Below are 25858 nucleotides of genomic sequence, written 5' to 3' on the forward strand. Positions count from 1 at the left end.
GCCATGTTGTTCAGTGTTTTTTGGCTCAGTCTCTCTCTTTCTTTAACCTCCCTTGTAGAGATGGTAAGCAGATGTCTTTGTATTCCCCCCATAGCATGGGCGTCAGGGTGATGGACACCTCTTGGGTTGCCCGCCGCGGTTCTTCTTTAGTCCGCAAAGGCCCCTCCACCCCGCCCGCCATTCAGCCCCCTGCTCCTCCTCCGCTCGATACCGCAGCCACACCTCAGTCACCAAATCCCGACCTGTCCGTAGAGTCTCCCTCCCCCACTCCTCCCAGTAGCGGCTCCCAGCCAGGTCCCGAGAGGACAAGGTAAGATCTCTACCAACCAACATCACCACAGCTTTGCTTTGAGCCGACCCGCCCTCCGTAACGTTTCCTTCTCTACCCCAAGACCGCTTTTAGGTTCATTATGAGCTCATTCCGCAATTTTATGACCCTCCTAATCCATTTTTTGGTCAACGTTTAGTTCAGTTTTTTCCTCTTCGAGAGGAAAAAAAGATCCTTTTGTCCCTGATGTATTGATGTTCATCCCCCCCCCAGAAAGTCTCTTCGGTGCCTCCCGGAGTAATAAGAGCGCCTTGTGATACAGATATAAAGCACAGCTCAACCATTGGTCATTATATTACAGGCTGCACCTGCAATACCTGGCACAGCCACCGGACAAGGGTGGCGCTGTTTCTCTACAATCTTAGGCCCTTTCTGTTTCATTGCAGTTCCTGCTTGTTCAGTGTCTGCGCCAAGTATTGTCTACTACTATATTAATGGGGTTGTCCGAGATAGTCTATACCATTGCCAATTTTGTTCTAACTAGGAAAAATGATTTACCTGTTGGACCGCCATGACTGTGGCAGTGATGAGGGGACCCTGATCAGAAGTTGAGCTATGCTTTAGTTGAGTGGTGAGAAGACCCCAGTAACATAAAGAGTCCATAAAGTCTAAGGAAAGATCAGATACAACGTCAGGAATCTATTAGGACCAGCAATCATGCATCAATCTTAAGGGGATTCTACCATTAAAATCAATTTTTTTCTCGATCACATGTAGGAATAGCCTTAAGAAAAGCTATTCTTCTCCAACCTTTAGATGTCTTCTCCGCGCCGCCGTTTGGTAAAAATCCCGGTTTTCATCAGTATGCAAATGAGCTCTCTCGCAGCACTGGGGGCGGACCCCGGTGCTCAAACAGCACCGGGGGCGTTGCCAATGCTGCGATAGAGCGCCGCCGCCTCCATCTTCTTCAGGAACAGCCTCTTCGCGCGGTGGCTTCAAACTTCTAGGCCTCGGGCAGAGCCGACCGCGCATGCCCACAGACCACAAGAAAATGGCCGCTTACTTACTGTGTTAGCAGCCATTTTTCTTGTGGCCTGTGGGCATGCACAGTCGGCTCTGCCTGAGGCCCGAGGCCTAGAAGTTTGACGCCCAACGCCAGAAGATGACGCGCAGAGAGGCCGTTCCTGAAGAAGATGGAGGCGGCGCTGGAGAGTTCTCTCGCAGCATTGGGGACGCCCCCAGTGCTGTATGAGCGCTTGGGCCCGCCCCCAGTGCTGCAAGAGAACTCATTTGCATACTGACGAAAACCAGGATTTCTACCGAACGGCGGCGCGGAGAAGACAGCTAAAGGTAGGAGACGAATAGACTTTCTTATGGCTATTCCGACGTGTTAGCTAGAAAAGATTTGATTGTAATGGTAGAATCCCTTTAATATTCTGTACGCCGATGGCGGAGGTCCTGGGATTATTAAGAGGCTCCTCCTAATTCCAGGCCGAGGCTTTCCTAACCTGTCTTGATCCTTGCCCCGTCCACGTATCACAACGTATCACGTGGCACGGAATCGGGAAAATGACAAAGTGGCGAATCTTTGGTGCAAACAAAGGCCGAGCGTCAAAGATGAGCCAAAGCAACGTGAGTGTTCTGGTGCAGATGGAATAGTAAATTCTCCCCAATGTCTTTAGATTTGGTTGCAGTCAATGAGACGTCCTGAGGGTACAGGGCAGCCATTTTTTCTGATCACTGAGGTCTCTCCATTATTTATGACCTAAAAGCGGCCTGCACGATCAGCAATCTCATTCAGCTTTGGCGTACGTGTGGCCCGGACTCATCTGCTTTGTGGCTGACTCATGGTCTAACGCTGCTGCGGCTTCTTTTTAGTAAGCGATATCTAATCCACAGACACATTGGATTGTTAACCGGTCATCTCACCCCATAACCTCCCCTGCTAACAAGACTCACCCGCTATCATCTGTAGTCATAGGCTCGACGTCTGTAAGGAGACTGCAGAGCACCCCGATATTCCACTTACACACGGGGGACAGAGGGAGCCGAGATACGAGATGCTGTTTGCGGATTTCACTCACCGGACACAACGACTTAATGTATCCTCCATGTCCGGAGCAACAAGGTTTCTAAGTTTGAGGATTTTGCAAACAGATCCTCCTATCGCAGCTTTTAGGACACTTGGCAGAGCGGGATATTGGATATAACGTCTATAAACGTCTTTATCTGCAGGGTTTGACCTTAAAGTTAAAGAAGGGCTCACACAATTTATTTATACATTGGTCCTATATAGTACAGGTCCTCTTATAGTGATCTGCTTTGTACCACATGACCAGCATTCGGACCTGCTAAATGTTACCGCATCTTATGTGTGGACCAGAAATCGATCCCTTTAATTCTCTGACTTGTATAGTGCGGGCACATTGTCGTCACTATATAGGGCTCCCTATCAGGATGTCTTTGGAGTGTGGGATTAAACCAGAGTACCTGGAGGAAACCCACAGAACACGGGGAAAACATACAAACTCGCCCTTGGCAGGATTCGAACCCAGGACTCCTGTGTGTTCTGCTGCCATATTATACTTCTACACTTGCTTCAAGGTCCCCGACAATGTCGCACCCCATCCTTACCCCTCCTAAAGCTGAGAGACCCCTGTGCCAGGTAGATATGCCTGAAGTCCCAGAGATCGCTGACCCCTGATTTAGAGAGTCCAAGTAGCGGTCATGTGGTACAGAAGCGCAAGACACTGTAAAGAGAAGGAAGACGTGAGAGTCTTGGACTCTACCATTGGACACGCCAGCAGTTTCATCAGAGTTGATTCCCAGACTAGCATGGCATCCATGGTTATTTTGGTGGCCAAAGACGGAAACCAAGACAACCCCATGATGAGCCAGTTACTCGTCTGACCACAGATACAGCATAGAGTTAGAGTTGTGGCTTTAGATGACTTTGACATGAGTAAAATGGAGAGAAGGTGCGGGTTAGGATGAGTCTACGCTCTACGAGTCTATGACTTGGCCGCCTCTATTGAGACTTGACAAGTTCACAACCAATAAGGTAGAGGGTACACGGGAGTTACTATCCGTTTTTAGAATTATTCTTTACATCCATTCATTTCGTAACATAAATTGGATTTCAACCCTCCTGCAACTTTAACCTGACGAGAATTAGTTCCATTTTCCTGCATTTCTATTGAATAAAGTTGTTATACACAGGACACGGAGACTTAGCCTCTCCAGTATGATCATGTTCACATTGACTTTACCGTATCTGACCTTGAGCGACATCATGTCCTACAAAGGCCGCCTTCACAGTTCTTACTGGAACATCTCGAGCGCTAACAAGGAGCCAGCAGAACTCTGAATGCAGCTCTGGAGCATAAACGTATGCAAAGCATTATATGTAGATTTATACTGTGGGATTCGGAGCTGTAAGATTTCGGATACATCTTTTTCTTTCTAATATTCCATCTATTAACCAAATAAAACCTGTGACTTCTATCAGCCATCGCTTAATCTTGGCGAAAAATAGTTGTGGACATAAAAAGAACCCTGCCTATGTGTCACTGTGTCGTCTGTGTCGTCCGGACATTGCATGTGTCGTGGTGTTGTGTCTTTCGCTCTCCTCCAGTCATCTGTGTGTTTGTGAGTGTTGACCATCTGTGGCTGCCCTTGACATGAAACCTCCGCACTCCACCTTCCCGTTCCCTGCAGAGCGAATGGCTTTCCTTGCAGATTTTTTATGACCTCCTCACGTTTCGCATTTCATGACCACATTTTTACTCTCTTGTTGGGTTCTTCCATGTACAAATATTTTTGCTCTTGTCTTCTTTGTTTCTATTTTTTTTTTTTATTTTGTTGTTCCTGTGTTCCTTTTACCTCCGCCCCTCCCCATCCATCGAGTACAGCGGAGATGAGATCTCGCCCCAGTGGTCGGATACCTGTTACAACTATCCTTCCCCTGAAGAAGACAGACCCCTTTCGTACCCCAGCTCACAGCATCCTTCCCTCCATCCTCACCCTCCAAAAGCTCCACCATCTGCCAAGCCTGATGCCACCTCCACCTTTCGGTGGTCCGGCTACAGCCAAACTTTGCCTCCTTCCCCTCCAAAGCTTGACATAAACTCCAACCCCAAACCTTGCTTTTTACACCTCACTAAGCAAAGCTCCCTGACTGATCCTCACGCTTCTGAGCCTAACGTTTCACCACTCTACATCAAAACCCCACTCGTCCTAACCAAACCCGACCCATCTGGTACCCCTAACCTTCCCACTATGTCAGCCTCGCCCCCGTGGCTCAGCTGTTCCTGCGCTCGAGACAAGGGAAACAAGCTGACTAGGTAATTCAATACAGGTTTGATATATGTCATTGTAAAAAAAACTGCAGCTCCATGGGAAAGGATGTTGCATTGAAAGACTTGCTAAAAAAAAATAAATCTGAAACAATATACGCATTGCCAGGTAATCATCCAAACGGCAGAGAGGGATTCAGCAGTTTTTCGGTGGCTTCATTTTAAAGCTGCATCAAATCCCCTCAAGGGCCTTGTGAAGCTTAAAATATCCACCAAGGATGAAGGAAAGGGGATGAAATGACTCAACGGCATGAGTCAGCCCCGTAAAGATGAATGGCAACCTCTCATTCTGAAACATGAACAGAAAAACCAAAGTTACAATGTAGAAACACGAGCCTTAGAGTCTTCAGGTTACTTTGTTTCATATAAGATGACAATTTGTAGGAAATATTTCAAAACAATGTAACTTTTTGCTTTGGGCATCAAAGACGAGTAGACGAATCTGCCCAACTTGTGTAGGAGTTCTGTAGGCAAGTCTATAATGGGGAGGGGTCTAAGGACATGAGATCAGGTGTAGGCAAGCTATAAAGTGTTCCACTACCCTGCAGCACCTCCGCAGGAGAAATAAAGTATTACACAGTGTCCACTTAAATCAGTGGCTCCTCTGTATAATAGAGGACAGGACAGGTCCTCCAGAGCAGGAGATGCTGACCAGGACCTGTTTCATTCAGACTTTTATACAAGAACAGCTTCTGTGCTCCCCCATAGGACACCCCATTACTTCTCAGGCCCTATGGAGGCACTGCCGTGGAATTAAGCCTTGTCTACCTGGTTTCTCTGCAGATCACTTGGCGCCCAAGCAGTGGCACAAGTGGTGAACAGATTATTTTTGGGAGAACCATCTAAACAAAAAAAAAAATTGAACAGAACCTTTTAATAGGCACCATTGCTCCCACAAGTCCATCTTTGATAGGGCATAGTATGGGTGCCCTAATCCAAAAGGGACTGTCAATGAGTCATGGCCAGGAGATACAGGATATAGTCCATAGAAGGCTCTTACGAGTGTACAGGGTCTTGGAGCAGAATTGTTTTGTATGGGCCCCCTCTGGTGTGTTAGATTTTACATTATAGATATCCTATTACACTTAGAACTAAAGGGCACAACGGAACCTATTAAATAGTTCTGAAAAATGGTGGTTGGGGATGGAAGACAACTTGTCGCCTCTGCTCCTCTACGTTCTCAGGAAGAGTCTTGTCCCTCAGGAGCTGGAGAGGGATTTCTACTCTAGGTCCACGCTGTAGTTGGAGAGGGATTCATCTAGGTGCACACTGTAGTGGGTACTATTGCTCCCATTAGTTTAGGTTTGGGAATCTGTACTACGTCCTATCAAAGATGAGGGACACGTGCCCTTTGAGGTGGACAAACGCAAGCTTAAGACGAATGGGTCTAGAATCTCACTTGTATCTTCTGTAGAACGTAGTGGTCGAGCCGTAGACTTTGCAACACATTGTAGATACGTTCTCTAACATGATTGTCATTCAGTCGGGGCCGTATTGATCTACCCAAATTGTCCATTCTGATTGGAAATTTTTTAGATCTTTTAAAGGTTTATTGAATCTGGTATTTGTAGCGCAAGATCCAGTAGTTGAGATGTCTTAAAAAAATTGACTTGATCATGTCTAAAAATACAAGAATTCCGAGTCTCTCTTTTTACGAAGCTTGCGATTTTATTTTGCAGTACATTGAAAGGGAAGGAGCTTTCTCCTGTATCTGGGCCAAAGGGAAGTCCTAGCACTGGTCATATGGTGTCTGCAGGCGGAATGGGGCTGAACCAGCTATCGACCGAGCAAAGTCCTCATTCTCTTAGGAAAGGTACATTTCAGATGCCGCTTGGTAGGTAGTGGTGGAGGATGACGTAAGATGGTCCTCTCCATGCTGAACTATATAGACCCAGTAGACTCATGCCATTGTGATTGGACAATGTTGACCTTCTATAACAAACTCTTTTTGTTCTGTCCATAGTGTCTAAGAAACTAGCACCTGTTCCACCCAAAATCACGTACACTCAGACAGGGGCAGTGTCAGATCAGTCAACGGGTCAACCTTCTCCCGTCAGTCTTTCCCCAACCCCTCCTAGCACCCCTTCACCCTATGGACTCAACTACCAAGGTTCCCTCGCTTTGACGCCCAGCCTTGCGTCTCCTCCTCCGGTGACCAGCACTTTAACAAAATCCCGTCCTACTCCTAAACCAAGACAGAGACCCTCACTCCCCCCTCCACAGCCTCCCACGAGTCAGTCTGCTTCCAGTCCTCAGTCTTCAGAGAACAGTATCTTAGATGGCTTGTCTCCCGGAGATAGTATGTCTACAGGTAAGTAGTCCACGTTGGCATGTGTGTCTCCCAATATCTATTTCTAAATATTATATCACAACTTTGTTTTAGATTTAAGGGAGGAAATGAAATGCCAACTTTTTGAAATAATTTGATTTAAAAATTTTTTTTTTTTTTTTTTTAAAATGCCCATTTATTTATTTTCACTGTCCATCTCCCACCAACAAAGTAGCACTAAGCGTTTTGTTTTTGTTTTTTTTGTTTTTTCTTTTTCTGTTGTGTTCCCTTTGTCTCCCCCTCGTTCTCCCTTCCCGTTTCCTCGCAGCCGTTTGACGTGAGTGGCGCTGTGTTGGATATGTGTGAGGGGGAATCTCCCGGTAAGCTGGAGCTCCAACCGTTTCACACCCACCTTGACCATACGCTACCAGTAGTCTTGAGCAACCAAAGTGTAACTATTGTACGGACCCCCCTTGTCATTGCGTCCTCTCTAGCACACGCACAGTTCATCATGTTTCCATATCTTTTTTGTCTGCTTCGAATAGAAAGAAAAGCTCCAACTTTTTTAGATCGTTTCACAGTTTAAATTTCCATATAATGTTACGGCACGTCTTATACTCCAGTCACATCCAAAGCTAAATCCCAAACATCCTGGACCCTTAGATGTGTAAAGGGGTGTCCCGACTCTCCACCGACATGTTGGATTTCCCACCTCTGGATGTGACTTGACTATAGAAGAAAACTCAAGCTCGGAACAAAAAAATTATGTTAAATTCTAAATTTCAAAAATCTTTGCCAAAATTTGCTCCCAATTTTTGTGCGTTATCTGGGCACCCTCTCGACAACTTACAGGTATTTTTGGGTCTCTTGTGCTTGTGTTAGAGGGCGTTCTTCATCTAGCTAGGGCCCTCTAGTCAGATTTGGTTGCCCATCACTGCTACACCGTTGCCTATTTCCCGTCCTCGGTCAATGCTTTTTACACATAGCTGTCACAAAGAGAGTCCCAATGTCAACATTTTTGAGTTTTCCTTGAGACTTTTTGAAAATGAACACGTTATACGCTGACCATCCACTGTAAGTTCACGGTCATACATGGCACCGCTTTATACTGTGGCGTGTTCATTTTCAAGAGAGTTCAATTTAATATGCCTATAGATTTCTTGGGGGGATTTCTGGAACATTGAGACGGACCCCTGACGGCTATATGTACCACCCCAGCACTAACACTCCCACCGGCGGCAGCCTTCGCATGAGTCTGCAAGCCCAAAAACTGCATGGCTTGGTCTCTTTTAACGCTTGTCCACCAATGCAAGGACCCTATTGGGATGCTCTGTAACGTTCTACCCCTTGTTTCCAGATGTTTTGGTCGTTCCGTTGGTTGTTGAAGGCTTTGTGTAGTTAGCCGTGTCGGTGAGACAGATGTCTGGGTCTTTTTTGGCGTTGTGTTGGTCGTAGTATCACTTGTTGTTGGTATACACACGTACTAGAGGTGCTGAATTTAGGGGCCACAAAGGGTTAGAAAACATGGCTGCCCATTTCCAAAAACAGTCCACCAGTTTCGTGCAACATTGCAGCTCGGGTTCCTTCAGTTCTCCAACACCAGAAGCAGACATGTAGGCAGGAGTGGAGATGTTTTTGGAAGACAGACATGTTTTTTTGTTCCTGGACAACCCCTTTAATAGAAAGTTGTAGGAATACACGCTAGATACTTCATTATAACAAAAATCATACAAGTAGAATCCCTGAGGAAGAAACATTATTCCATCCATGATGTCAGAGGGCATGGAGATGACGTCACCTGTATCGTCACTGCATGTGCTAGGTGTACAGATCAGACAGGTTTTATCTGAGAACAGACGGGTCACGTCCAAAAATACACATTATCCAAACAGGAGCTATGTTGCCTAATAAAATAAAATGTTGCCCTGCAAGCCAGTTGTTACTAGGGTTGAGCAATCGGGATCGGGAAAGATCGGATAGAACAAATTTCACAATCGGGATCGGCTGGAAAATGATCAGAAATCGGATTTTAAAATCGATCCTGAAATCTCAAGATCGGCTCAATCCTAGTTGTTACCAAAAAATCTCCTCTTGGTCTGTTCCACTGCAGGAATTATTATCACCTATGTGCAGAAACTTAAAGGGGTTGTCCGGCATAAATTTAAAATCAGTCCCTAAACTAAAGCCCCTCCCCCCGTCTAACTTCTAATTGGCGTCATTTAAAAAAATCAAAAAATACCTGTATTCTTGGAGCAGTCACACGACCACCCCAGGCACATTTTCTGATGATCTGGTGATGTTCCATTTCCCCATTTTTGGAACAAAGCTTCACCAAACCCCCCCCCCTTCATACTTGCCTATCTTCAGTCTTCTGGTAGGAAGCGTCACTTCCTCCTCTTCTGCCGGTGCCTGCACAATACAGCTTTATTGTACAGTTGCAGACAGAAGCGATGAGCGCATACCGCGCATGCGCAAGTAGGTCACAGAAGAAGATGCCGGCAGCACCGAAGACACTGATCTCCAGGACCAGGGGTTGAGCACAGGGGGGCGAACATGACCAACTGGACACCAATCTAGTTAAAAGTAAAGCATTAATGGTGGCCCTGGGGTTGGCCCCACAGAGTCAGTGGGCCCGGGGCAACTGCCTTCCCCCCGCTAGCTATGCCTCTGTCCAGGACACAGAAGACAGGTGAGTATGATTGGGGCTTAGTTAAGTAGGTAAATAGATAGGGCTAGTAGTCCACTGGCTAGCTAGGGAAACAGGGAGGGGGTGAGTGAGAGTGGGATCATGGGAGTTATAGACTAGGGAAGCAGGTAAACAAATGCAGAAGATGCCAGGAGCTCCCAGAGGAAGCCAGAAATTACTCAGAACACGCTAAAGGTATTGTGGTGCAATTATTAACCCATTAATAGCACTAACAGACCTTTTTATTTAAAAAAAAAAGTAGATTTTTTTTTTTTGCCCAGAAAACCCCTTTAAGGACGGTATATACCCTATAGTGACATCACAGACCGTTCTGTATAGGAAGAATCTATCAGGGGAGATTTCCTTTACTATAAATCTGTCTCCATTAGCACCAGGAAACTGCTGCACCTTAATATTTGTGCGCTCACTGGACCAGCGGTGTCTTCTAAAGTAAACCAAAGAAGAGATGGCGAATTAATAAGTGTCACCCGTCAGCTCGTAGTCGCAGCAATAAGTAGGGCCCGCGTGTTGTGCCAAACAAGGATTTGGGTAAATCTTAACTCACAACAAACCTTCCATAAATCAATTGCGAGAATTTATAGTAAACCAGAGAACAATGCTCCTTTCTCCTCCCCCTTCCTCCTAAACTGCTCACTCTGAATTTTCTGCTAAATCCGTCTTGGGAGATGAGATAAATGGGCAGCTCCTGTTACGATGCACATAGAGGTCTATGGACAGGGGAAGAGGAGCCGAGCAAGAGGAAAGGAGTGCAGGGAATTTCAGGTGGTTTCGTTGAGCTGGATTGTTTGGTTTTGATCAACAAATAAGGCCGACTCGTTCCCCATTTAATGTTCTGTCCCTGCAGATTAAAGGGGGTTGGTCTACTAAGGGCAAGGTTAGTCGTCTGCAGAGCAAGAAATGGAGAAAAAAAATTAGTCATGAGTAGACTCTCGTCATTCTGACATGGTGCTGCAGCTAATATTACACTACTATCTTACCCCGAGGGCTTTATCCATATTAGTACTGATCACTAGCGTAGTAGTACATTACTATCTTACCCCGAGGGCTTTATCCATATTAGTACTGATCACTAGCGTAGTAGTACATTACTATCTTACCCCAAGAGCTGTATCCATATTAGTACTGATCACTAGTGTAGTAGTACATTACTATCTTACCCCAAGGGCTTTATCCATATTAGTACTGATCACTAGTGTAGTAGTACATTACTATCTTACCCCGAGGGCTTTATCCATATTAGTACTGATCACTAGTGTAGTAGTACATTACTATTTTACCCCAAGAGCTTTATCCATATTAGTACTGATAACTAGCGTAGTAGTACATTACTATCTTACCCCAAGAGCTTTATCCATATTAGTACTGATAACTAGCGTAGTAGTACATTACTATCTTACCCCAAGGGCTTTATCCAGATTTGTACTGATCACTAGCGTAGTAGTACATTACTATCTTACCCCAAGGGCTTTATCCATATTAGTACTGATCACTAGCGTAGTAGTACATTACTATCTTACCCCAAGGGCTTTATCCATATTAGTACTGATCACTAGCGTAGTAGTACATTACTATCTTACCCCAAGGGCTTTATCCATATTAGTACTGATCACTAGTGTAGTAGTACATTACTATCTTACCCCAAGGGCTTTATCCATATTAGTACTGCTCACTAGTGTAGTAGTACATTACTATCTTACCCCAAGGGCTTTATCCATATTTGTACTGATCACTAGTGTAGTAGTACATTATTATCTTACCCCAATGGCTTTATTCATATTAGTACTGATCACTAGTGTAGTAGTACATTACTATCTTACCCCAAGAGCTGTATCCATATTAGTACTGATCACTAGTGTAGTAGTACATTACTATCTTACCCCAAGAGCTTTATCCATATTAGTACTGATCACTAGTGTAGTAGTACATTACTATCTTACCCCAAGGGCTTTATCCATATTTGTACTGATCACTAGTGTAGTAGTACATTACTATCTTACCCCAAGAGCTGTATCCATATTAATACTGATCACTAGTGTAGTAGTACATTACTATCTTACCCCGAGGGCTTTATCCATATTAGTACTGATCACTAGTGTAGTAGTACATTACTATCTTACCCCAAGAGCTTTATCCATATTAGTACTGCTCACTAGTGTAGTAGTACATTACTATCTTACCCCAAGAGCTTTATCCATATTAATACTGATCACTAGTGTAGTAGTACATTACTATCTTACCCCAAGGGCTTTATCCATATTAGTACTGCTCACTAGTGTAGTAGTACATTACTATCTTACCCCAAGGGCTTTATCCATATTTGTACTGATCACTAGTGTAGTAGTACATTACTATCTTACCCCAAGAGCTGTATCCATATTAGTACTAATCACTAGTGTAGTAGTACATTACTATCTTACCCCAAGAGCTGTATCCATATTAGTACTGATCACTAGTGTAGTAGTACATTACTATCTTACCCCAAGAGCTTTATCCATATTAGTACTGATCACTAGTGTAGTAGTACATTACTATCTTACCCCAAGGGCTTTATCCATATTAGTACTGATCACTAGTGTAGTAGTACATTACTATCTTACCCCAAGAGCTTTATCCATATTAGTACTGATCACTAGTGTAGTAGTACATTACTATCTTACCCCAAGGGCTTTATCCATATTTGTACTGATCACTAGTGTAGTAGTACATTACTATCTTACCCCAAGGGCTTTATCCATATTAGTACTGATCACTAGTGTAGTAGTACATTACTGTCTTACCCCAAGAGCTTTATCCATATTAGTACTGATAACTAGCGTAGTAGTACATTACTATCTTACCCCAAGAGCTGTATCCATATTAGTACTGATCACTAGTGTAGTAGTACATTACTATCTTACCCCAAGGGCTTTAGGCCGGGTTCACACGGAGTTACGTGCCACGAGATTTGGCACGTAGACGCCGCGTGACCCTTTGCGTGCCGTACACGCTCCCATTCATTTCAATGGGAGCGGGGAGCGTATGCGCCGCGCTAGTTTGCGGCCGTGAATAAATGCACGGCCGCAAACTAGCGCGGCGCATACGCTCCCCGCTCCCATTGAAATGAATGGGAGCGTGTACGGCACGCAAAGGGTCACGCGGCGTCTACGTGCCAAATCTCGCGGCACGTAACTCCGTGTGAACCCGGCCTTTTATCCATATTAGTACTGATCACTAGTGTAGTAGTACATTACTATCTTACCCCGAGGGCTTTATCCATATTAGTACTGATCACTAGTGTAGTAGTACATTACTATCTTACCCTGAGGGCTTTATCCATATTAGAACTGATCACTAGTGTAGTAGTACATTACTATCTTACCCCAAGGGCTTTATCCATATTAGTACTGATCACTAGTGTAGTAGTACATTACTATTTTACCCCAAGAGCTTTATCCATATTAGTACTGATAACTAGCGTAGTAGTACATTACTATCTTACCCCAAGAGCTTTATCCATATTAGTACTGATAACTAGCGTAGTAGTACATTACTATCTTACCCCAAGGGCTTTATCCAGATTTGTACTGATCACTAGCGTAGTAGTACATTACTATCTTACCCCAAGGGCTTTATCCATATTAGTACTGATCACTAGCGTAGTAGTACATTACTATCTTACCCCAAGGGCTTTATCCATATTAGTACTGATCACTAGTGTAGTAGTACATTACTATCTTACCCCAAGGGCTTTATCCATATTAGTACTGATCACTAGTGTAGTAGTACATTACTATCTTACCCCAAGAGCTGTATCCATATTAATACTGATCACTAGTGTAGTAGTACATTACTATCTTACCCCAAGGGCTTTATCCATATTAGTACTGCTCACTAGTGTAGTAGTACATTACTATCTTACCCCAAGGGCTTTATCCATATTTGTACTGATCACTAGTGTAGTAGTACATTATTATCTTACCCCAAGGGCTTTATCCATATTAGTACTGATCACTAGTGTAGTAGTACATTACTATCTTACCCCAAGAGCTGTATCCATATTAATACTGATCACTAGTGTAGTAGTACATTACTATCTTACCCCGAGGGCTTTATCCATATTAGTACTGATCACTAGTGTAGTAGTACATTACTATCTTACCCCAAGAGCTTTATCCATATTAGTACTGATAACTAGCGTAGTAGTACATTACTATCTTACCCCAAGAGCTGTATCCATATTAGTACTGATCACTAGCGTAGTAGTACATTACTATCTTACCCCAAGGGCTTTATCCATATTAGTACTGATAACTAGCGTAGTAGTACATTACTATCTTACCCCAAGAGCTGTATCCATATTAGTACTGATCACTAGTGTAGTAGTACATTACTATCTTACCCCAAGAGCTTTATCCATATTAGTACTGATAACTAGCGTAGTAGTACATTACTATCTTACCCCAAGAGCTGTATCCATATTAGTACTGATCACTAGCGTAGTAGTACATTACTATCTTACCCCAAGAGCTGTATCCATATTAGTACTGATCACTAGCGTAGTAGTACATTACTATCTTACCCCAAGGGCTTTATCCATATTTGTACTGATCACTAGTGTAGTAGTACATTACTATCTTACCCCAAGAGCTGTATCCATATTAGTACTGATCACTAGTGTAGTAGTACATTACTATCTTACCCCAAGAGCTGTATCCATATTAGTACTGATCACTAGCGTAGTAGTACATTACTATCTTACCCCAAGGGCTTTATCCATATTAGTACTGATCACTAGCGTAGTAGTACATTACTATCTTACCCCAAGGGCTTTATCCATATTAGTACTGATCACTAGCGTAGTAGTACATTACTATCTTACCCCAAGGGCTTTATCCATATTAGTACTGATCACTAGTGTAGTAGTACATTACTATCTTACCCCAAGAGCTTTATCCATATTAGTACTGATCACTAGCGTAGTAGTACATTACTATCTTACCCCAAGGGCTTTATCCATATTAGTACTGATCACTAGCGTAGTAGTACATTACTATCTTACCCCAAGGGCTTTATCCATATTAGTACTGATCACTAGTGTAGTAGTACATTACTATCTTACCCCAAGGGCTTTATCCATATTAGTACTGCTCACTAGTGTAGTAGTACATTACTATCTTACCCTAAGGGCTTTATCCATATTTGTACTGATCACTAGTGTAGTAGTACATTATTATCTTACCCCAATGGCTTTATTCATATTAGTACTGATCACTAGTGTAGTAGTACATTACTATCTTACCCCAAGAGCTGTATCCATATTAGTACTGATCACTAGTGTAGTAGTACATTACTATCTTACCCCAAGAGCTTTATCCATATTAGTACTGATCACTAGTGTAGTAGTACATTACTATCTTACCCCAAGGGCTTTATCCATATTAGTACTGATCACTAGTGTAGTAGTACATTACTATCTTACCCCAAGAGCTGTATCCATATTAGTACTGATCACTAGTGTAGTAGTACATTACTATCTTACCCCGAGGGCTTTATCCATATTAGTACTGATCACTAGTGTAGTAGTACATTACTATCTTACCCCAAGAGCTGTATCCATATTAGTACTGATCACTAGTGTAGTAGTACATTACTATCTTACCCCGAGGGCTTTATCCATATTAGTACTGATCACTAGTGTAGTAGTACATTACTATCTTACCCCAAGAGCTTTATCCATATTAGTACTGCTCACTAGTGTAGTAGTACATTACTATCTTACCCCAAGAGCTTTATCCATATTAATACTGATCACTAGTGTAGTAGTACATTACTATCTTACCCCAAGGGCTTTATCCATATTAGTACTGCTCACTAGTGTAGTAGTACATTACTATCTTACCCCAAGGGCTTTATCCATATTTGTACTGATCACTAGTGTAGTAATACATTACTATCTTACCCCAAGAGCTGTATCCATATTAGTACTGATCACTAGTGTAGTAGTACATTACTATCTTACCCCAAGAGCTGTATCCATATTAGTACTGATCACTAGTGTAGTAGTACATTACTATCTTACCCCAAGAGCTTTATCCATATTAGTACTGATCACTAGTGTAGTAGTACATTACTATCTTACCCCAAGGGCTTTATCCATATTTGTACTGATCACTAGTGTAGTAGTACATTACTATCTTACCCCAAGGGCTTTATCCATATTTGTACTGATCACTAGTGTAGTAGTACATTACTATCTTACCCCAAGGGCTTTATCCATATTAGTACTGATCACTAGTGTAGTAGTACATTACTATCTTACCCCAAGAGCTGTATCCATATTAATACTGATCACTAGTGTAGTAGTACATTACTATCTTACCCCAAGGGCTTTATCCATATTAGTACTGCTCACTAGTGTAGTAGTACATTACTATCTTACCCCAAGGGCTTTATCCATATTTGTACTGATCACTAGTGTAGTAGTACATTATTATCTTACCCCAAGGGCTTTATCCATATTAGTACTGATCACTAGTGTAGTAGTACATTACTATCTTACCCCAAGAGCTGTATCCATATTAATACTGATCACTAGTGTAGTAGTACATTACTATCTTACCCCGAGGGCTTTATCCATATTAGTACTGATCACTAGTGTAGTAGTACATTACTATCTTACCCCAAGAGCTTTATCCATATTAGTACTGATAACTAGCGTAGTAGTACATTACTATCTTACCCCAAGAGCTGTATCCATATTAGTACTGATCACTAGTGTAGTAGTACATTACTATCTTACCCCAAGGGCTTTATCCATATTAGTACTGATAACTAGCGTAGTAGTACATTACTATCTTACCCCAAGAGCTGTATCCATATTAGTACTGATCACTAGTGTAGTAGTACATTACTATCTTACCCCAAGAGCTTTATCCATATTAGTACTGATAACTAGCGTAGTAGTACATTACTATCTTACCCCAAGAGCTGTATCCATATTAGTACTGATCACTAGCGTAGTAGTACATTACTATCTTACCCCAAGAGCTGTATCCATATTAGTACTGATCACTAGTGTAGTAGTACATTACTATCTTACCCCAAGGGCTTTATCCATATTTGTACTGATCACTAGTGTAGTAGTACATTACTATCTTACCCCAAGAGCTGTATCCATATTAGTACTGATCACTAGTGTAGTAGTACATTACTATCTTACCCCAAGAGCTGTATCCATATTAGTACTGATCACTAGTGTAGTAGTACATTACTATCTTACCCCAAGGGCTTTATCCATATTAGTACTGATCACTAGTGTAGTAGTACATTACTATCTTACCCCAAGGGCTTTATCCATATTAGTACTGCTCACTAGTGTAGTAGTACATTACTATCTTACCCCAAGGGCTTTCTCCATATTTGTACTGATCACTAGTGTAGTAGTACATTATTATCTTACCCCAATGGCTTTATTCATATTAGTACTGATCACTAGTGTAGTAGTACATAACTATCTTACCCCAAGAGCTGTATCCATATTAGTACTGATCACTAGTGTAGTAGTACATTACTATCTTACCCCAAGAGCTTTATCCATATTAGTACTGATCACTAGTGTAGTAGTACATTACTATCTTACCCCAAGGGCTTTATCCATATTTGTACTGATCACTAGTGTAGTAGTACATTACTATCTTACCCCAAGGGCTTTATCCATATTAGTACTGATCACTAGTGTAGTAGTACATTACTATCTTACCCCAAGAGCTGTATCCATATTAATACTGATCACTAGTGTAGTAGTACATTACTATCTTACCCCAAGGGCTTTATCCATATTAGTACTGATCACTAGTGTAGTAGTACATTATTATCTTACCCCAAGAGCTGTATCCATATTAATACTGATCACTAGTGTAGTAGTACATTACTATCTTACCCCGAGGGCTTTATCCATATTAGTACTGATCACTAGTGTAGTAGTACATTACTATCTTACCCCAAGAGCTTTATCCATATTAGTACTGATAACTAGCGTAGTAGTACATTACTATCTTACCCCAAGAGCTGTATCCATATTAGTACTGATCACTAGTGTAGTAGTACATTACTATCTTACCCCAAGGGCTTTATCCATATTTGTACTGATCACTAGTGTAGTAGTACATTATTATCTTACCCCAATGGCTTTATTCATATTAGTACTGATCACTAGTGTAGTAGTACATTACTATCTTACCCCAAGAGCTGTATCCATATTAGTACTGATCACTAGTGTAGTAGTACATTACTATCTTACCCCAAGAGCTTTATCCATATTAGTACTGATCACTAGTGTAGTAGTACATTACTATCTTACCCCAAGGGCTTTATCCATATTTGTACTGATCACTAGTGTAGTAGTACATTACTATCTTACCCCAAGGGCTTTATCCATATTAGTACTGATCACTAGTGTAGTAGTACATTACTATCTTACCCCAAGAGCTGTATCCATATTAATACTGATCACTAGTGTAGTAGTACATTACTATCTTACCCCGAGGGCTTTATCCATATTAGTACTGATCACTAGTGTAGTAGTACATTACTATCTTACCCCAAGAGCTTTATCCATATTAGTACTGATAACTAACGTAGTAGTACATTACTATCTTACCCCAAGAGCTGTATCCATATTAGTACTGATAACTAACGTAGTAGTACATTACTATCTTACCCCAAGAGCTGTATCCATATTAGTACTGATCACTAGTGTAGTAGTACATTACTATCTTACCCCAAGGGCTTTATCCATATTAGTACTGCTCACTAGTGTAGTAGTACATTACTATCTTACCCCAAGGGCTTTATCCATATTTGTACTGATCACTAGTGTAGTAGTACATTATTATCTTACCCCAATGGCTTTATTCATATTAGTACTGATCACTAGTGTAGTAGTACATTACTATCTTACCCCAAGAGCTGTATCCATATTAGTACTGATCACTAGTGTAATAGTACATTACTATCTTACCCCAAGAGCTTTATCCATATTAGTACTGATCACTAGTGTAGTAGTACATTACTATCTTACCCCAAGGGCTTTATCCATATTTGTACTGATCACTAGTGTAGTAGTACATTACTATCTTACCCCAAGGGCTTTATCCATATTAGTACTGATCACTAGTGTAGTAGTACATTACTATCTTACCCCAAGAGCTGTATCCATATTAATACTGATCACTAGTGTAGTAGTACATTACTATCTTACCCCGAGGGCTTTATCCATATTAGTACTGATCACTAGTGTAGTAGTACATTACTATCTTACCCCAAGAGCTTTATCCATATTAGTACTGATAACTAGCGTAGTAGTACATTACTATCTTACCCCAAGAGCTGTATCCATATTAGTACTGATAACTAGCGTAGTAGTACATTACTATCTTACCCCAAGAGCTGTATCCATATTAGTACTGATCACTAGTGTAGTAGTACATTACTATCTTACCCCAAGGGCTTTATCCATATTAGTACTGCTCACTAGTGTAGTAGTACATTACTATCTTACCCCAAGGGCTTTATCCATATTTGTACTGATCACTAGTGTAGTAGTACATTACTATCTTACCCCAAGAGCTGTATCCATATTAGTACTGCTCACTAGTGTAGTAGTACATTACTATCTTACCCCAAGAGCTTTATCCATATTAGTACTGATAACTAGCGTAGTAGTACATTACTATCTTACCCCAAGAGCTGTATCCATATTAGTACTGATCACTAGCGTAGTAGTACATTACTATCTTACCCCAAGGGCTTTATCCATATTAGTACTGATCACTAGTGTAGTAGTACATTACTATCTTACCCCAAGGGCTTTATCCATATTTGTACTGATCACTAGTGTAGTAGTACATTACTATCTTACCCCAAGAGCTGTATCCATATTAGTACTGATCACTAGTGTAGTAGTAAATTACTATCTTACCCCAAGAGCTGTATCCATATTAGTACTGATCACTAGTGTAGTAGTACATTACTATCTTACCCCAAGAGCTTTATCCATATTAGTACTGATCACTAGTGTAGTAGTACATTACTATCTTACCCCAAGGGCTTTATCCATATTTGTACTGATCACTAGTGTAGTAGTACATTACTATCTTACCCCAAGGGCTTTATCCATATTAGTACTGATCACTAGTGTAGTAGTACATTACTATCTTACCCCAAGAGCTGTATCCATATTAATACTGATCACTAGTGTAGTAGTACATTACTATCTTACCCCGAGGGCTTTATCCATATTAGTACTGATCACTAGTGTAGTAGTACATTACTATCTTACCCCAAGGGCTTTATCCATATTAGTACTGATCACTAGTGTAGTAGTACATTACTATCTTACCCCAAGGGCTTTATCCATATTAGTACTGCTCACTAGTGCTATATCATGTCCTCAATGTGTAATAGCGTTATGAAGCATAATCCGCTGCTTTCTCCATATGTTGTCTATAGGAGACATTGTAGCAGCTAGTCTCCATCCTCCAGCTCAAGGAACCAAAAATTTGAGATAGTCTGCTAGGAGAAAACTGGTATCCAATGCAGAATAAAAGACATGTAATGGTACGCGTAATAGTGTTACGCTTTCATTATTTAACCTGTAAGGGTAAGGTTCATTGGTGGATAGATGGGGAGGCGTAGATGTTCTGTACCCCAACATGACAGATAGAGAAGAAATACAACCCCAATTATGTGGACACGTTAACTCAAAATAACTTAACCTTTGGATTCATGCAATGCCGTTCCCATTGTTACCACATTAAAAAAAAAATCATGCATCCAAAAAGCTAGAATTTCATATCATTAAAAAAATGACTAATCTGTGACCCCCCCCCCATTGCTTTCCAGATATCATCCATTTTGACATTCCATCTATTCTCATTGAAATCGATACTGCCTTGAAACGTGATGCCATGAAACAAGAACAGCAGAGGCGGGCCGCCGAAGGCAGGACGGAGTCGGACGAGGAATCGGAGAGCACGGCCCTCTGACATTAAGTTCAATTTGTGCCCGCCATGATCAACAGCCAAACTTGTGCCAATATGTAAATGAGCCCCGGTCTGCTGTTAACAGGGGGTGCCTTTGTTAAAGGAGTTTTTTGCCTTTCTTTTGTTTTGTAGGCCTTACTGCAATAGGGCTTTAAATATTAATTTTCCCACGAAAGAAAAAATATTCTGGAATATATAAAAAAAAAATTCCTTTATTTGAAACGTCCCCGAAACCCCGGTGTATAAAATATCTTCTACGCAGAGGTGAAATTTCACAATTTTTTTTTTACAAAAATTTTGCCCAGAATTTTAATCGTCCTTGTAAAATAAAAAAAAATCATCTTATAAGTGATGCCGTGTAAGGCTCCGACCCTTCGTGAAATTTTCTTTTTTGTTGTTGAGATATTTTTGTTCGATCCATTTGAAAATTTTAAAAAATTTCTTTCCCGAAGGTTCTGACAACCCTGCGTAATAAAAAAAAATTAAAAAATTCACGTAAAATCGAAGCCAAGTCAAGACTTTCATTCCTATAAATTAAATTGCAGACGTATTGATTCCTAATACGGACAGAGTTTATTTTTTACATTTTGGAATCTAGTTTTCTAGTTTTCTGTTGTTTTGTTAATTTTATAGGAGCGTCTGATTTTGTTCATTTTTGTGCGAAGAAAGTTTCTTTTTATTTGTGGGGAAAAAAAAACAATCTGAGAAATTCAGGGATTTATTCATTTAAGTTTTTTTTCAATTTGGCATTTGCAAAGTCTAAGATTAGATTTCCATTTTTTAATTGCAATTTCTCGCTCACCAGACTCACCCGTTGTGCCAAATTATTTCTTTACTAGAAATTTCTGATTTAACGGGATCCTATCTATCTGACTAACTCGTCGGAATAGCCTTAAGAGAAGCTATTCGTCTCCTACCTTTTATAAGTTGCCTCCACGCCACCGTTCGCTTGAAATTCTGGTTTTCCTCTGTATGCAAATGAGTTTTCTCGCAGCACTGGGGGCGGGCCCAATGCTACAAGAGAACTCTCCAGCGCCGCCTCCATCTTCTTCTGGAACAAGGTCTTCACCGCGTCTTCTTCTGGCAGTGTCTTCTAACTTCTAGGCCTCGGGCCTAGGCCAACTGCGCATGCCTGCCGGCCACAAGAAAATGGCTGCTTACAATACTGTGCGAGCGGCCATTTTTCTTGTGGCCGTGAGCATGCGCAGTCAGTTTTGCCCTAGACCCGAGGCCTAGAAGTTAGAAGACACCGCTGGAAGAAGATGTGGTGAAGACCTCGTTCCAGAAGAAGATGGAGGCGGCGCTGAAGAGTTCTCTCGTAGCATTGGGGATGCCCCCAGTGCTACTTGAGCACTGAGGCCTGCCCCCAGTGCTGCAAGAGAACTCATTTGCATACCGTCAAAAACCGAGATTTCTACAGAAACGGTGGCTCAGAGAAGACAACTTAAGTTAGAAGAAGAATAGTCCTTCTTAAGGCTATTGTGACATCTTAGGGACAAAAAACTTCCTTCTGAGTGATAGGATCCCTTTAAGTAAATCTGAAAATAATCAAATTTTATTAAAAAACAACAATAGAATAATGTCATTTCACAGTTGTATTTATGTTTTATTAGAAACATTCCTGACCACATTAATAAATTGAGATTTTTCTTTCTAGAATTTTCTTCCCGTGACGTCATGGGATAACTTTAGGTCGCCCTTATATTATCTATTTAAAAAAAAAAAATGCTGCCTGTATATATTTTAAATGACAGATTACCTAAAAAGATAGACTTAATATAAGAAGGATCACCTATATGATATCGTCAGGTTTCTACCACCTGTCGATGGGATTCATTACAAAAATAATATTTTCTAAAAAATAATATTCTATATAGATATCTATGGAGAAATTGCTATATAATTTTTTTTTTTAATAAATTTTTTGCTTGTGTATGCGTGCGTGTATGAGGTCAGGTGTTAACGGTCTATTCTAGGAAAGAGAAAAGCATATGGCGTTGACTATTGTATATATGTATTTGTTATCTATATAAGATTCTAATGTATAATTGTAAAGAAGGAAAAAAATGCGCCTTCATCAGGCCGCGTTATCCAAAAAAAAAAAACATTTGTAAATAATAGAAAGAGTCCACGGTCCCGTCTCTCATCTCCAATTTTATATCTATTTTTCCTGTCTCACTGAAATGTTTACATTTTATCTCAAGCAATGGTTGGACGACGTATAGAAACCCCCATGTCTGTGTTTTTGTTTTTTTATTTTTGTTTTTTTTACGTTTGTGAACAAACTTTGCCAAAACCTGGTGAATTTTCTGTGAACTTGCCGATTGGAACAAATAAATATTGGACAAAATTGGTGAATTCCCCTACACTCGTCCCCTTCCTCATCGGCCGTCGCGCCCATCCTCAACCTGGACTGACGGGAAGAGCGAACGAAAACTTGTGTAGAATTCTTGGACGGTGAACAATCCTTGTGGAATTTAAAAAAATATATAAGAAAAAAATGTCTGAAAACATTGGTCATAGGAGAAATCTACAAATAGTCGGTGAATTTTGAAGCCTCGAGCAAAATTTTTTTGAAAAAAACCCAACAACCCTACCACCCTGTATGTGTTACCTATGGAGGTTCTTATGCACAATATTCACCTTAGTGGCACCATGTATATCCGTGTGATACTATGTTGTACAGAACTACCAACCATGTATGCAACACGTCTGCGGAACACCCCAAGACTCATGAATATGCACCGCTGGAAAGCTGACGTCAACTTTTTAGTATTTCAGCGTGTACGGTCTACGGATTTCACGTGGGGCGGGCAGTGCCCTATATGTTGTGTCTGAACATGTGATAATCCTGCCAATTATTATATTGTATCTGTGCGTACACATCTGTGGTAACACCAACAGGTCCTTAACCATAGCTTTTACCCCAAGAGCCAACGCTCAAAAGTTGTCTTTTTTATATAAAAAAAATAAAATAAATATGTATAAAATAAAACCTTTCATGATGTCGTCCGTTCTTAAGGGTTTTTTTTTTATTGGGTATGAGAATTTTCATATGTAGAGATGAGCGAACGGCGTTCGATCGAATATCAGGCCGTACGAGGTATTCAATTACAATTGGATACCAAAAGGCAAACGCACTAAAAATTCCTGTCCCCTCCCACCTTCCCTGGCGTGTTTTTTGCACCAATAACTGCGCAGGGGAGGTGGGACAGGAATTACGACAATGGAGGCAGTGAAAAAAAATAGGAAAAAGTAATTGGTGGCCGAAATCAGGTGACCTCCAATTTATATGAATGGTCGATTTAAGATCCGGGTCATGTGAGACTGTGAATCATGTGACTGTAAAACAGGGACAGATGTACAGGCAGGGTTAGCTAGGGATAACCTTTATTTAGGGGGGAATGTTACTCACCCAGCTCTTTGGGGCTCCATCTGGTCGGGATCCCTGTCAGCCTGCGATATGCAGGAGCTGACTTTTTCCCATAAGAATGCATTGACCAGCGTTGATTGGCCGAATGCCATATAGAGCACAGCATTTGGCCAATCAACGCTGGTTCTGCCGGAGGAGGCAGAGTCTAAGATTGGTCCACAACAGTCTCCATTGTGGTCAGATCTCAGCTGTGTCAACTCTGCTATACCTAAGATCGGACCATAATGGAGACTGCTGTGGACCGATTTTAGACTCCGCCTCCTCACAGACGAGCCTCCGGCAGAACCAGCGTTGATTGGCCAAATGCTGCTCTGTATGGCATTTGGCCAATCAACGCTGGTCAATGCATTCCTATGGGAAAAAGTCATCTCCCACATTATTAGTGGGGTAATACTGTGACTTGGGCTTGTTAGATGCCCCCAGACATGCTTCCCCTGCTGTCCCAGTTGCATTCCAGGGTGTTGGCATCATTTGCTGGGGTGTCATAGTGGACTTGGTGACTCTCCTGAGTCGAAGTGTGGCTTCCCCTGAAACGAAGCATTTTCTCCCATAGACTATAATGGGGTTCCATATTCGTTAGAATAGTCCAATATTGAGAGGCTATTTGAAATGAATAACGAACATCGAATATTTTACTGTTCGCTCATCTCTATTCATGTTATTACACATGGGAAAAAAAAAGTTCTCCAGATTAATTTTTGTTTTTGTTTACAATTTTATTTTTAACAAAAATACTCCACTTCCTTTTGCCCATTCTTTTCAATATTTTATACGTTTAACCATCTTTTCTACCCAATTAAAATCACTCCCAATTTTTTGAAGCATGATTTTTTTTTTTATTGCAACGTGTTATTGCAACGTGTGTGGCAGTTTTCGTCGCTGGAAATCTCCCAAATTTCCTAGAAGAGTTTTGCATGGCCTAAAAGTTATTCGCCCCTATAAAGCTGAAGCCGCTTCACTAATATAAAGAAAAAAAATGGACACTTTTTTTTTTCAGCAGAAATTATTTAGAATTATTTTTTAAAGGGATCCTATCATTTTTCTGGGTACCACGTTGGAATAGCTTTAAGAAAGGCTATTTGTCTCCTACCTTTCGTCGTCTTCTCCGCGCCACCGTTCGCCTACAATCCCGGTTTGTCTCGATAAGCAAATTAGCTCTCTCGCAGCACTGGGGGCGGGCCCCAGCGCTCAAACTGCACTGGGGGTGGTCCCAATGCTGCGAGAGAACTCTCTCCAGTGCCGCCTCCATCTTCGTCAGCAGCGTCATTCGTCAGTCTCTTCTTCTGGCGGTGGCTTGTAACTTCTAGGCCTTGGGCAGAGCAGACTGTGCATGCCCACAGGCCACGAGAAAATGGCCGCTTACAATACTGTGCAGGTAGCCATTTTCTCATGGCCTGTGGGCATGCGCAGTCTGCTCTGCCCAAGGCCCGAGACCTAGAAGTTGCAAGTCACCGCCGGAGGAAGAGGACACTGCTGACGAAGATGGAGAGAGAGTTCTCTCACAGCATTGGGGACGCCCCCAGTGCTGCAAGAGAGCTAATTTGCATACCGAGAGAAATCAGGATTGTAGGCGAACGGCGGTGCGGAGAAGACGACGAAAGATAGGAGAAGAATAGCCTTTCTTAAAGCTATTCCGACGTGGTACCTAAAAAAAATTGTGCGTGAGTGATAGGATCCCTTTAAATGAATTTTGAAATTAATTAATTTCAAAATTTATTTAAATTTCTTATGGAATACAATGTATCGAGGCTGACAAGATGGGGATCACTGTACACTCCCCTCGTTTCTCTCCACCAGGGTTCTGG

At 41.6% G+C, this 25858-nt stretch overlaps 1 protein-coding gene across 5 annotated transcripts in view; it reads left to right on the forward strand.

Moving 5' to 3' along the window:
- Positions 1-21571, forward strand: part of ARHGAP44 (Rho GTPase activating protein 44) — a 141350-nt gene extending 119779 nt beyond the window's left edge. Inside the window, exons 18-23 of one of the 5 annotated variants that reach the window (XM_075279277.1) lie at positions 95-310; positions 4180-4611; positions 6303-6436; positions 6587-6934; positions 7221-7272; positions 20481-20613. In XM_075279277.1, the coding sequence (XP_075135378.1) occupies positions 95-310; positions 4180-4611; positions 6303-6436; positions 6587-6934; positions 7221-7228 (1138 nt within the window). In that variant the 3' untranslated portion in view covers positions 7229-7272; positions 20481-20613. Of the gene's footprint in view, positions 1-94; positions 311-4179; positions 4612-6302; positions 6437-6586; positions 6935-7220; positions 7273-20480 lie in introns of all 5 variants that reach the window. The other 4 variants (XM_075279276.1, XM_075279278.1, XM_075279280.1 and 1 more) reach the window with 4 other exon arrangements.
- Positions 21572-25858: the final 4287 nt, after the last annotated feature.

This window comes from Leptodactylus fuscus, chromosome 6 (assembly GCF_031893055.1).
Source record: "Leptodactylus fuscus isolate aLepFus1 chromosome 6, aLepFus1.hap2, whole genome shotgun sequence".
NCBI lineage: Eukaryota > Metazoa > Chordata > Amphibia > Anura > Leptodactylidae > Leptodactylus > Leptodactylus fuscus.